The sequence below is a fragment of the Benincasa hispida genome, chromosome 10, assembly GCF_009727055.1.
Source record: "Benincasa hispida cultivar B227 chromosome 10, ASM972705v1, whole genome shotgun sequence".
Taxonomy (NCBI): domain Eukaryota; kingdom Viridiplantae; phylum Streptophyta; class Magnoliopsida; order Cucurbitales; family Cucurbitaceae; genus Benincasa; species Benincasa hispida.
The window spans coordinates 13,534,292-13,548,653 of record NC_052358.1 but is presented as its reverse complement, the minus strand read 5'-3'; the positions used below and the strand labels follow the sequence as shown (position 1 = coordinate 13,548,653).

At 30.7% G+C, this 14,362-nt stretch overlaps 1 protein-coding gene and 1 long non-coding RNA gene across 4 annotated transcripts; both read right to left on the bottom strand.

Annotated features, from left to right (window-relative positions):
- Nucleotides 1-678: 678 nt before the first annotated feature.
- LOC120087570 (probable serine/threonine-protein kinase PBL5) lies at nt 679-6,910 on the bottom strand. 2 transcript variants are annotated; one of them, XM_039044379.1, is made up of 6 exons: nt 6,717-6,910; nt 6,283-6,450; nt 5,184-5,428; nt 3,669-3,858; nt 2,361-2,752; nt 679-1,133 (listed from the first exon to the last, which is right to left on the bottom strand). In XM_039044379.1, the coding sequence occupies exons 2-6, from the start codon at nt 6,428-6,430 to the stop codon at nt 924-926; spliced, it is 1,185 nt and encodes a 394-aa protein (XP_038900307.1). In that variant the 5' UTR covers nt 6,431-6,450; nt 6,717-6,910; the 3' UTR covers nt 679-923. The 2 variants fall into 2 exon arrangements, with proteins under 2 accessions (XP_038900307.1, XP_038900308.1); XM_039044380.1 differs by lacking the exon at nt 6,717-6,910 and having other exon boundaries at nt 6,283-6,455.
- A 2,032-nt stretch (nt 6,911-8,942) lies between these two features.
- Nucleotides 8,943-13,616, bottom strand: LOC120087571. Of its 2 annotated transcripts, none has more exons than XR_005484620.1 (3): nt 12,749-13,616; nt 12,599-12,665; nt 8,943-9,061 (listed from the first exon to the last, which is right to left on the bottom strand). It is a non-coding gene; the product is annotated as an uncharacterized LOC120087571 (long non-coding RNA). The 2 variants fall into 2 exon arrangements; XR_005484621.1 differs by lacking the exon at nt 8,943-9,061 and adding an exon at nt 11,029-11,184.
- Nucleotides 13,617-14,362: the final 746 nt, after the last annotated feature.

Below are 14,362 nucleotides of genomic sequence, written 5' to 3'. Positions count from 1 at the left end.
TTTTTTTTTTTTTTTTTTTAATATGCAGGGTGAAGGATTGAGCATCTAAACTAGGATAGTATATACAAGATGTCAGTTAAACCATACTTTTTTTGGCATTAGAATAAAGTTAATCCAATTTAAAATGTCACTTTTAATGTTCTTTACAATTGGATTCCGTCATCACAAATGACAATTGTTATTCAATGGTAATAATGACAGATGATGGGAAATTTAATTTTCACCTTCAACTTTTAATTTCATCAAAATGGATTCTATGGTTAAAAAAGTGTTGTAATTTCTAATTCAATTTTCACTAATTCCACCACTAACAAAATACGATAAGAAAATTTCCATAAACTTTATACTAAATATATGACTTAACAATATTTCAAATAAAAGTTTACCAAAGGAAGAGAATTGCTTTTTTTTTTCCCTTTCTTTTCTTTTGTGCGATCGAAATCCTGCAATGAAAATCAACCTAACTTGACAAGTTGAGGAGTAAAAATTGATTTTTACATGATCTTTTTTTTTCCTACCATATTTTTGGAACAAAAATTATGTTTCAACTAAAATCAACATTCTAAAATATTATAATTTTTTACCTTCTCTTTCCTTTATTCCTTAAAACCAACAAACTACACGGACATTTTCATAATAATTTTTATAGTAAAAATTGGTATAACTTAACCACCGAACTCGATTTTATTAAAAAGAAATAAAAGCTCTATAAATAACGAAAAACAAAACCGATACCAAATGAAACTGTATACATGTTCTTACATAACTCGAACCTGATTCTATAAATATTCCTATCCCAATACCAATCCTATAATCATCACATAATAAAAGTAATCCATACTTCTTGTGGAAATATAGACCAATAATTCATATTCAGATATACATTATCAATATATTAAAATTGAGTATTTTGTGATGTTAAACTAATCCCTCCTTTGAGTATAAGTTTGAGAAGCAAGAAAATTCAAAGCAGTGACGACTTCTGATATTACTGGTCTCATTGTAGGTTGTTCTTGAAGACACATTGCTGCGACGGCAAGAGCTTGATACAATCCTCTAATAGGATATTGACCGTCCAGCCTTGGGTCCGCCATTACCAAGAACCTCTTTCGATCTCGGAACAATGGTCTTGCCTACCAACAAAAAGCACAACCAATTAATATTCCTAACCCAGATTTCAAGCTTTTAATTTGTGTTAATTAATAAAATTACTTTATTAAGTGTAAAAAAAGTATTTTTTTAAGTATTTAGAAAATAAATTCAACAATCCAAAATTACTTTTTATTGTATGTAATCAATTTATATTAGTTTTTTTTTTTAAAAAAAAAAACAAACTCTTTACAAAAAGATTAAATCTCATGGATTGGTACTTTCTTTAAAACGAATATTTGTTTGCTTTCATAAATATTTTTAAAATTACGCTTGAAGTAAAGAGATAGAAACAACAATCTCGAACAATGGAATGGTGACCTACAATAGATAATCTTGAATCTTAACATCATTTTTAGTCCCCATCACACCATTTGAGGTCCAATTTTTGTATGAAATTCTAAAGAAAACTTCTAATTTTTAAAATATTTGTAAAATCTAAGTCAAGGATAATGTATAATATTTGAAAAAACAACAAGAGCATTTTTTTTCAAACATAGAGAAAAGTCCATGTGTATTTTAATTCTCAAAAAGCAAAAGTCTATGGATATATTGTTTTAATGCTTTGGCTTTACAAAATATATAAATATATATTCTTGAACTTTATCCCGTATTTAAAAAATATATTTATTCCTTCAAAAGTTAGGATATTACCTTTTTAATTTACAATGAAGTTTTCAAAACTATCACTAGTGGAATAAAATTTTGGACAAAAATTGGAACAGACGCAAAATAGCTAATGTAGTAGTGACCTAAACAATGTTCGAGACATATAATTTACACTTCAGGTCATCACCACACACTACTCCCAGTTGGTCTCAATTTTCATCCAACAATATAACAATTTTCTACTCCAATATTAATTTTAAAATATTATACATGAAAGATCAACAAGTAATATAGTCACAATTTTTAAAGGGTTGTTTTCAAATATAATAAATTGAACTAAAATATTTACATGATATAACAAAATGTATCTATCTGTGTCTAGCAAATAGTAGTCTATCGCGATGTATCACAGATAGATGATAATATTTTGTTATATTTGTAAATATGTTCAGCAGTTTTGTCATTTAAAATAATTAAAAAAAAATTTTTTAAAAGAACATATAGTATTTAATTTGTAAACAAATAACATAATTAAAAAGGTTTTTTTTTTTAAATAAAAAAAATCAATAAATGGACTCTTAATTTTGATTTAAATAACTCACCCATGCTACCAAACTGAGCTCCTTTGATGGCCTTGTATGGTCAATGACTTTTCTTCCAGAGATGAGTTCCAATAGAACAACTCCAAAGCTATAGATATCAGATTTGAATGTCAATTGGCCTGTCATTGCATAATCTGGTGCACAATATCCATAAGTTCCCATAACTCTAGTAGAAACATGAGTGTTATCTCCACTAGGACCAACTTTTGCTAGACCAAAATCTGAGAGCTTTGGCCAATATCCTTCACCCAGTAAAATATTGGAGCTTTTTAAATCTCTATATATAACTGCTGGCCTCATTTTGTTGTGTAAATATTCCAATCCTCTTGCTGCCCCCACTGCTATCTTCATTCTTGTATTCCAATCAAGCACTCTTTTCCCTGCTGGAACATCTATACATAAACCCCCAACAAAACAACAATCTTAATCAATAATTCCTACCATACAGATTTTATCAACTATTAGACTAAATTCTAACTTTCTCTAAATCATAGAACCGATTTTTTTTATTTAACATTTTTTAATAAAGATAAACTGTCGACTTGAGCACATAACTCGGTGTAATTATGTATTATACTACATTTATTGAGGGCGGAGGTTCAAATATCTTCCCTCGTGTTTGTTATAATCAAAACAACGATAATAACAAGGTTAAAGTCAAAATATAATTTTAGTCCATGTGGGATCTAATGTCTAATTTTAGTTTCTGTATTTTTAATAAACCTTAAATTTAATCTCATTTTTATTGATTTTTTCCTATTTTTTTAATTATTTATTAGTCTTTTCACCGTAAATTTTAAGAACATTTTCATATTATTATTTTGCACAACAATTATAAGTATAGAAATTAAAATTGAACAAGTCTCGAAATACATAAAGCAAAATGATATTTTACAAGTCTTCATCATTTAACTTATATATATATTTATTTGGCCTTTGGAATTTTAAAGGTTTATAAGCTTTCAATTTTTTAGGGCCAAATGAATCTTTTAACTTAAAAAGAATGTCAAATATGGCCTCAAACTTTGTGTCACTAAATTTTGAAATTTATATTTGATAAGCCATTGTTCTATACAACATATTTAGAAATAAAATTGAAACTTAGAGTTTACATATTAGACATAAAATTCAATTGATGTATACATCAGTTAATTTTATGATTATTATTATTATTTGAATATGTGAGACATATTAGTTATTATACAAAAAAAAATGAAAATATATGATTATATTAGCACTCTTAATTAATAAATTAAGCATAAGTAGTTTGTGTTTTTTTAAAAAAAATGAAAGGAATAATAAACGTACCGTGCAAATGTTTGTCCAAAGATCCTAATGGCATGAACTCGTAAACCAACAGTCTTTGATGGCCCTCAGCGCAATAGCCGATCAATTTTACAAGATTTGGGTGATTCGCCAAACTTAATGTCACCACTTCCACCAAGAATTCTCTTACCCCTTGATCCCCACTTCGATCGAGTTGCTTTATAGCTACAAGCTATATCAAAATTAGAGTCCAACAACAATTATCAATATCAATTTCTCTTACTTTCTAAATGTAATATCGATTTTTTATTTTATTTTAAACAAACAAAGAAAAATAAAAGTTGTTTGTTTTTTGAAATTTTGCTCTGATTTTAAATATTTCTTTAAACATGTTGAAATGTTTAGTAAAAAAAATTGTGATAAAAACAAGCCATCTCCAAAAATATACCAAATGAAATAGTTATAACCAACACCAACCACTTAGTTTATATAATTCAAAACATTCTAACAAAAATCTAAATTTTTAATTTTGTATCTAATAGGTCTATATTACAAATTTTATTTATTGAATATTAAAATATCGATAGCCACATGATTGAAAATTTAAGGTCATAATATCGTTTTTATCCCTGGTTGAATTTTTAGTTCATATATTTTCTATACATCTAAAATATAGTCTCCATTGATTATTGCTAGTTTATTATTGATTTTTTCAAGGAAAAAAGATATATTAACAGTTTTACTATAATTTTTTTATATATATATATATATTATATATATTATATATATATATATATATATATATATATATATATATATATATATATATATATTATATATATATATATTCATTCTCATATTATATTTTCTTGCACAAAAATTATCATTATTATTTAACTAATTGAGAATTTGGCAAAGAGTGTGTTAAAAGAAAATTTCTTTGGGTACCTATTCTAAAAAGAAAAAAGAAAGAAAAAAAAAACTAACTTTGAGGAATTGAATTAAAGACTTCGTGAAAATATAAAGATTAAAATTGAATATTTGAAAGTAAAAAACTAAAATTGAGTAAACCTCAAAGTACATTGATTAAAATGATATTTTAACCAAAATTCAAAAACTTAATATAAATCTTTTCAAAGTATAAAAACTAAATCAACTTGAGTATAATACAACTATCATAAATTTGTAATAATATCAATCTCGAAATTAGAAATTCGATCCCTACCACACATGTTATCAAGAGAAAGAATTGATAACTTTAAAAGTTTAAGGACTCCATAGAAACAATAAAGCAAAAACTCAATAATAAAACTTGGTGATCAAAATTTATTTAAATATCATAAATGGTCTTTCAATATTTACTCACTAAATTATAGGTTAAAATACTATTTTGGTCTCCATATTTGAACTTTATTCAATTTTGGTCTCTATATTTTCAATAAATATTAAATTTAGTTTTCAAAATTAGTTTATTATTCGTTAAAAAAAATTATTCTCTGTAACATTTTTATTATAAATTTTGAAAATAATTAATTTCAAAACTGGTAAAAATTTTACCTTGTTGATTCTTCTCAAATGGCCCTTGTAAACTTTACCAAATCCTCCTTCACCCAGAAAGCAATCCGACTTGAAATTTCTTGTTGCTGCTACAAGTTCCTGGAATGTAAATGTTTCTATCTCTCTGTCTATTTTTGCTTCACTGGAAACCTCTTTGTTTATATTTGACGCCAGCTGCTCATTTTCATGAACCTCTTCTTTTACTTGTTCCCTTGTTTTTACCTTCAAATCCGCTTTTACTTTTACTGTATTAGTAGTAACACCCGAGGTAAAAAGAAAAATTAGCAAAAGTAACTATTTGTTATAGTAAATACTATATTCTATTCTCCAATGAACTACAGTATTTCAAAACCCCAATTTACTCAAGTATTTACTATTATTTGCTATAAATTTACTATTTCTTCTAAAATTAAAATAGTTTACACCTCAAACACATACTATTATATATATAGGATAATCGAACTTATAATTTTGAGATCGATAGTACAAATTTTATTTCAGTTAAGTTATACTCATGTTGACACCTTCAAATTTTACTTAAATTCTTAGAGTATGAATTATCCATAAATTCAAACCATACAAATTAAACTTTGGAGATCCAATTCTTCTGTTGTAATCTTGATTTTATAAATTACAATATTTACATCGAGAGATTAGCTGCATTTTGGAGAATAGATCTCCAGAAAAGGAATTAATTATGAACCAAAACCTTCCTTGATTGATTCACAAAACAAAAACAAAAACAAAAACAAAAAAAAGGCAAAAATCCCATCATTTCCAGAATTTGAAAGACACGAGACAGGCAAAATTTTACAAATAAGGGAATATTTTATTTTCCAAACAAACAGAGAAAACAGTAAAATTTATGTGAGATTTTCTTTTTACTTTAATAGAAATTGTTCATTCCAAAACACACAAAGTAGTGAAGAAATAAAAATAAAATAACCAAAATCAATCATAAAATTTGTTGCATTGAACGATTATCTGGACCCATGTGGGGAAGAATACCAAAACGACAACGCATCGATCTTCAAATCAAATGAACCCCTTGAATAAACGGTGAATACCTTAAATAATTTGAAAATTAGATGAAAATTACCTGAAGAAGCTGGTTGAATGTTTTGTAAATTGCTCCCTAATAATCTTTTCCTCTGTTTTTTGATATGGCTGAAGCAACCCATTTTCCCAGGCCAAAATTTGAAGCCAATGAAACAGAGAGAGAAGAGAAGAGTTGTCAACTTGGGCATAAAATTATCTGAGGAGTTGGCTATAATTAACCCAAAACAACAAAATAAATAATTAGTTATTGTGAATTTATATATTTTGATCTTTTTTTTATAGGGTTAATCCAATAATTCCTAGACGCGTGAAAACGAGAAATATATCTACAGAGATGGTAGCATACGTGGAAGTGTGATTGTGTGCCACGTCACTGTGAGGAATTTTTTTAATGAAAAAAATTGGTTTCCTAATGCAATGGAAGTACACGTCAGGATTAGTGTGTAATATGAAAATAGAGTTCTATGGGCTTACGTGGCGTGGGTTGATTAGTCCAACTATTTTGTGGCTGGTTGTGCTGGATTTGCAACAGATCTTTGTCCTTTTCTGGAGGGAAACGCTTCCTGTCTGGTCTGGTACGCCATTGACGCCGAGAACGCTGTCACGTGCGTGTAACTCACACGCTCGCCGTTCACAAAATACCGTATAAATAATTGACAGGAAAAAGACTAATTATCGATCTCGAACTTATATATTTGTTTTTTTTAAAGTAAGTATAAAAATAAATCCATTATCGAGAAAATTAAAATAATATAATAATTTTTAAAACAAATTATAAAAATACTGTAATTTTGAAATTATTTACAAAAATATTGCTATTTTTTTTAATAGGTCGGGTGTTGAAAATTCGACCAACCTAGGTCGAATTAATGTTGAAAATTCGATACCTAAGTCGAATTTTTAACATTCGACCTTTGTTTTTTTTTAAAAAAAATCCATTTTATAAAAACAATTTTTAAAAATATTTTATTATTTTATTTAACTTAACTCTAAAAAGAACAAATAAAAAAAATAATATCTCATAAAAATAAAAAAGTGTAAATTAAAATATCTCATTTATATAAAAATAATTACAAAAATCAATGTGTCCCACAGGTGGACGTCGTCGATTTCGAGCTGGTTGTCGTCGTCGACTTCGAACTTGAGGTTGCTCTAATTCTTCTTGATGTTGCTCTGATACTTCTGCATGCGCTTCATGATATAAATATTCATTATGCTCTCCACGACCTCAATTATGTCCATGCACGTATGAAGACGAAGGACCAGCCTCCGAATCATAATGTCCTGAACCAAATGCTGACATCATCATCTTCGGACTAACATAATCAATTTGACTCTGCGTCTGCATCACAGAGGCAACTCTTCCACGTTATGGGCAACCTCATCAAACTCATCCTCTTCCCGAACATGTCCCCTACGTTTAGGAGCTGGTAGAGGAACAATAGGTATATCGTACATATAATGTATCTCCTCTATATAGCTTTGGTTGTCATTACATATAGCAAGAACTTGATTTTGATCATTCGTAACATCACGGAGTCTGCTGTTATTTGATCTTTGTGAATTATAAAATAATTAGATAATATTTAAAATAAATTTAAATTAAAAATAATTAGATAATATTCATTCATTTACCACATGACCCATAGCTAGCTGCTCCCGGACGAGTGACGTAGTGCCTTGTGATATTATTATACCAATGAATGTAGTCTTGAGTGACATTCCTGTCAAATTGTTCAATGGAAACTCCTACTGCAATAAATCTTGCACGATAATGCCATCACACTACCAAATGTACAACTTTTTCGGACCAATTTATAGAGTCGATATCATGCAGCAGGGTTCATGCCACTCACCAATGTGAAAACATATGAGATGACTCATCGTCCGCCATATGTTTTGACCATTCATACAGAAAATTGGGCAAAGTATGCATAATAATTTTGTACGCCTCCCAAGTAACCTGAAACACAAAATATTATATTGGTGAACATTAAAGACAAATACAATAAAAATGTGTATGAAATAATCAATTAAATTCAGTGTAATATACATGATCAGGTTGAAGCAGATCAAACATGTATTTATACTACATGTGTGGTTGTCTTAGTCACACAAAATTTGTCTCTCCACCTAAATTTTTAAATTGATAATTTAGATTATAAATTAACTATATCAGTGATATAAAAATTAAATTGAATTAAAATAACATATCGAGAACCGTAGACTCGTCCAGCTAACTAAGCGTTATTAACATGTTGTAGCTGTGGAACCATTGTTGGAAATCGCTCCCAAGCCCATAGTTGCAAAAGTATGAGAGACCCAACTATCTCACGAACTTCATGTCTTGTTGTTTTGTATAGTTGTCTATACAACCATGCTAAACATGCTCCACCCCACGAATACTGCCCCGCATCATAAAAGTTAGTTAATAGTGGCAGGAATATCAAATAAACAAAATGACTTTAATTTTGTATGCAGGTGGGGTCACACCGAGGTAAGTTGACAAACTTGTGACCAGTCATCGTACATCACTCCGATGACCGGCTCACCGTCAATAGGTAACCGCAACTAGCAACCCATAAATTTAGGTTGTAGTGGTAGTATTCAAGGGTGGAGTGGGATAGTGCGCTGGAGAAACAAAAAAAAAGAAAAAAAAAAAAAAAAAGAGAAAAAAAAAAAAAAAAAAAAAAAAAAAAAAAATGCCTCTCGTCCCTTGCAAGATATTTCTCTGATAGTACGATCTCACCAACAAATGATCGATGAATGGACTGGTCGTACAAAACTGGATCAACTGATCCTGAGTTTAAAGCCATGATCTGAAAGAAAACAAAAAAAAAATATTTCTCAATTAGAAGAATAATATACAAGTTAATTAACTAAATTAAATAATGTACAACTTAATTGAAAGAAGAATGTACAACTTTATAAATTATAAAAAAAAAAAAAATTGAATATACAATAAAAGTATGTACACTTAATTAAACATACATGATAAAAAGATTATTTACTTCTCAATTAAATAATGTACAACTTAATTAAAAGAATAATGTATAACTTAATTAAAAGAATAATGTACAACTTTATAAATTATAATAAAAAAAAATTGAATATACAATAAAAGTATCTACACTTAATTAAATATACATGATAAAAGAAATATTTATTTATCAATTAAAAGAATAATGATAAAAAAAATTGAATATACAATAAAAGTATCTACACTTAATTAAATATACATGATAAAAAAAATATTTATTTCTCGATTAAAAGAATAATGTACAACTTTAAAAAATATTTATTTCTCGATTAAAAGAATAATGTACAACTTTATAGATTACTAGATCCAGTTTTGTATTATAGTCAAAACTCTCTGATGTGTGCAATCATTGACGAATCCAATTGCACATGAAGGGCATATTAGGTGCGTGATCCAATTCTGTATTATAGTCAAAGCTCTGTGATATGTGTGCAATCATTGACGAATCCAATTGCACATGACGGGCATATCAAGGTGTGTGATCCAATTCTGTATTATAGCCAAAGCTCTGCTCATCATACTTAGTGATCTCGAACAAGCCATGCGGTTTTTTCTTTATTGCACGAAGTCTCCACTTGCAACCTTCCTTCCACTTCTTACACCAAATTGTCCAAATCGTCGGTAAACTTTTTTAAACTATTTTTTCAAATTTAATCCAAAATAATAATAATAATAATAAAATATTGTATGAAGTATATTTAAAAAAATCACAATAACTTTGTATTAAACTAAAAATATTAAATTTTTTAATTTATAAACATAAACTTTGTAAGGTTTATGAACATCAACTTTTTAAACATAACAATAAATTAAATTTTTTATAACCATTTTTAAACATAACAACAAATTAAACTTTTTAAAACTATTTTAAACTATATTTTCAAAGTTAATAATAAAAAAATCAAATATCGTAAGAAATATATTTCAAAAAATCATAATAAAATATTAAAACATAAACATAACTTTTTAAACATAACAATAAACTATACTTAAAAACAAACAAAATATAAATAAGATTAACATGTTGGTATAACATCCCAACTACAAGATTAACACTAATAACAACTACTAAAATTAACACTAATAGAGAAAGAACTACTAATATCAATATGTAAATATTATTGAATTTAACATGATAGATCTACTAAATATAATAAAAATAGTAATAAAAAAATAGTAAACTCACAAATTTAACTTTATCTTTTTTGTTCTTTGTTTCCCAAATAGAAACAAAAACTATAATATATATATACTGTCTCTTATACACATCTAGATGTGTATAAGAGACAGCACTGCAGAGATTCGGATTTGTTTTAAAGGAGGTCGACGGTTCAAATCACTTTGACACGTGCTGCAGAGATTCGAATTCTTAACTAAGCGATCGCTTAAGAGTTTGTGAGCATTGCAGTATGTCTCTCATCGTGTACTTCCACTAGGCGATCGTGTAGTAAAGCTCAGCGGTCGTGTAGCATTTGGTAGACGATCTTATAGTAAAAGATAGGCGATCGTATAGGTTTTGAGAAGGCGATTGTCTAATTGTAATAGCTAAGCGATCGTGTATGTAACGACCCGACCTCCTAGGATTTAAGTTAGGCCGTTACTAAATACATGCATGCATTGAACTTAAAACGACACCCTTTTATGGTAAAATAAATATTAAATAAATAAGGTAAATTCAAAAGTTCTTCATTAAATTCAAATATTAAAAACAAATAATTGGGTACCTATAAATCATAAATGATAATGAATAGGTCTGAAAACAATTCTTAATAGTAAGTTTCAAACATCAAAACTGGAAGTTAAGAAAAACATGAAAAGAAATCTAAATCTTATGAGCGGAAGCATAAAACTGGTCCCCAGTGGCTCTTCCTCTTGTCATTTGACAGTACATCCTTGCCCTTACTTGAAACATAAACATGAGAAAGGGTGAGTATAAAATACTTAATAAGTAACCCCACTACTGAGGTCAGGCTAGACATTTATATCCTCTAAATGCCTACCTTTGGTGAAACATATAAACTACTCTAGTCCTCATGGGACACATACATACATGAAAAGCTGATTTCTATCCAACTATAATTAAGTATGCCCACTACCTCTGGTGAATCCCGTAGGACCCACAACCTCTGGTGAATCCCGAAGGAAACACAATCTCTGGTGAATCCCGAAGGAAACACAATCTCTGGTAGATCCCGAAGGAAACACAATCTCTTACGTATGCATGGTTATGCATACACCTTTTTTGTATACACATAACCCACTTAATGTGTACCTCTTTCGTACACATGGTTACGTATACACCTCTTTCGTATACACATCTTTCGTATACATCTAATCCACTGAGTATGTACGTCTTTCGTACACCTAGTTATGTATACACCTCTTTCGTATACACGTAACTCACTGAATGTGTACCTCTTTCGTACACCTGGTTAAGTATACACCTCTTTCGTATACACCTAACCCACTGAGTATGTACCTCTTTCGTACACCTCGTTATGTATACACCTCTTTCGTATACACATAACCCACTGAGTGTGTACCGCTTTCATACACCCCAGATCCTCTCTATAAATGTAGGGATGCATACCTCTTTCGTACATAAGGTTATGTATACATCTCTTTCGTATACACATAACCCATTGTGCGTGCACTTCTTACGTACACCCCAGTACCCTCTAGGTATGTATCACTTTCATACACACCAGCCCTAGTACATCTTTTTCATGTACTAGCGCTCTTGGACGTGCATCACTTTCATGCAGTCGCATAGTCTGGAAAGGAAAAGAGATTGCATCTAACTTCATATTACATGTAACATTCACATAATCATGAGTCCTCTAAAATCTTCTCATCAAGGTCATGTTAATTAACCTCAACATACGTAATTAATCTAGAGTTAATGGATCTACTATAGTACATCACTTTCATGCACTAAACTATGTAAACAATCAAGTATTCGAGATTTCATAATATATAGTACGGTCTACACATTATCATAATAAATCACATAACTGTATGAATCAACAAATGTCGAATCCTCATCTAACTTTAAGACATTCTAGTAGGAGTGCCACTTAATTTATATTTAAGGGTCATGCTCAATCATCCTTTTAATATAACTCATAAAATTCTAAACCATGCCCATACATTAAAATGCTTCAGACATATTCTCATATACTCATATATCTTTTTTAAAGAGTCCATTAATCTCAGAACAGTCAAAATTATCCTTATAAGTAGTCTTAAAATCCTCAAAATAAATCATAAATTTATCGTCCGACACAAAGGCGATTCCAGTAATAAGATTACTTACTCAAAATTACGTCTAAGTGACAAGCAAAATAATCTTCCTCCTAGCTTAGATGAATCTTGAATCAGGCCTAAACATAAACCGAATTTACAATTAATAAAAAGAGCTTAGTTCCAATAACCAAATTAACCAAATAATTCCCAATAATCTTACCCTATTGATCCGAACATCACCTCATGCTACAAAATCAATACAACCCAACTACTCTAGTCACAAATCCAACCTTTACTCTCAATGGACAGCCGCTTTGAACCTTCAATTCCAACCTTTTATATCACAACTGAAACAATAAATAAGTCATTACTTAGTAGGTATCCAAAAATGATCACCGAAGACCCAAAACTTACCCAAAAGCTTGTTGAAACCACTTCCAAATCCTCTTGACAGCATAGCTTCTCCAAAACTCGATTTTAAAGCCCAAACAAATATCGAAGCGAAACACCACCGACCAAGAAATTCAATTAAAAAAAAATAGCCCAAACTTATCCAAACAGATCTGACGGCACCAAGACGACGACAGGGGCGGGGTGGCGTCGGACGAACGCGGATGACGGCGACTGATCTGGTGAGGTCGGTGTGCAGAAGGCCTGTGGCAGAGGAGATCTGCGACGGAGGATCTGGACGAGCGGCAGCGTGGCGCGGCTTCGCATCTGGGAGATTGGCTGGGCGAGCGAACGGCTGGTCGGGCTGGGGCGGCGACTTCCAGCGTCAGCGAAAAGGGGCGGAACAGAGATTGTGCGGCTGGGCTGTTCGGCGAGTGGAACGCTGGGCGATGCGGCTGAGACGCGAGGAGGGACGGCGGCCTGGGTCACGAGCGAACGCAGCTTGCTGGTGAGGGTTCGACTGCGCGAACGACGGCCCACGAACGACCCGACGAACTGGTGGCGGCTCGATCGGACGCACGGTGCCGGCTGGAGAGGAGATGGTCGGCGGCTGCTAAGGCACACAGAGAGGGTCGTTGGGAGGAAGAAGAGGGAGGGAGAGAAACATTTTTTTCCTTTTTTTTTAAAAAAAATATTTTAATAAAAGAAATAAAATTAAATTAATGTGACATAAATCCATTATATTCTATTTCACTTTTATTTTTACCTTTCCCTCATTATACAAATATATCTATATATATATATATACTTAAAACTATTCCCCTTTTCTCTTCAAATTCTAAAATCAAAATCAAATTAATTTTCCCAATATAAATTGAAATCCTCAATATTAACTTAAAATTAAATTAATGTGACATAAATCCAAATCTCCCCTTTAAACAAAACGGAACCTGGAAATTAACAAAATTGTCCTTGAATCTTACGAAAATACAGATTTTGAATAATGAAAAACTTGGGATGTTACAGGAGTTTGTGGGCGATCATGTAGTGAGGAAAGATAGCTCTCGAAAGGCCATCACAGCGTGCCACTCATCGTGTACTTTCACTAGGCGATCGTGTAGTAAAACTTAGCGATCGTGTAACACATGGTAGACGATCGTATAGTAAAAGGTAGGCGATCGCCTAATTGTAATAGCTAAGCGATTGTGTAGGAGTTTGTGGGCGATCGTATAGTGAGGAAAGAAAGCTCTTGAGAGTGGGAGTTCAGAAGACGCTGTAGCGGATAGGCCATCGCAGCATGCCGTTCATCGTCTACTTCCACTAAGCAATCGTGTAGTAAAGCTCAGCGATTGTGTAACACTTGGTATACGATCGTATAGTAAAATGTATGCGATCGTATAGGTTTTGAGAAGGTGATCGTGTAATAGTAATAGTTAAGCGATCG

Bases quoted from the DNA above. Each gene is read 5' to 3' on its own strand.
- LOC120087570 (XM_039044379.1), bottom strand. From the start codon at position 6,430: ATGCCCAAGTTGACAACTCTTCTCTTCTCTCTCTGTTTCATTGGCTTC. The intron at 2,753-3,668 runs GTACGTTTATTA...GTTTATGTATAG, and splicing joins TTTGGACAAACATTTGCACG to ATGTTCCAGCAGGGAAAAGA. The intron at 1,134-2,360 runs GTGAGTTATTTA...TTTTGTTGGTAG, and splicing joins AGCTCAGTTTGGTAGCATGG to GCAAGACCATTGTTCCGAGA.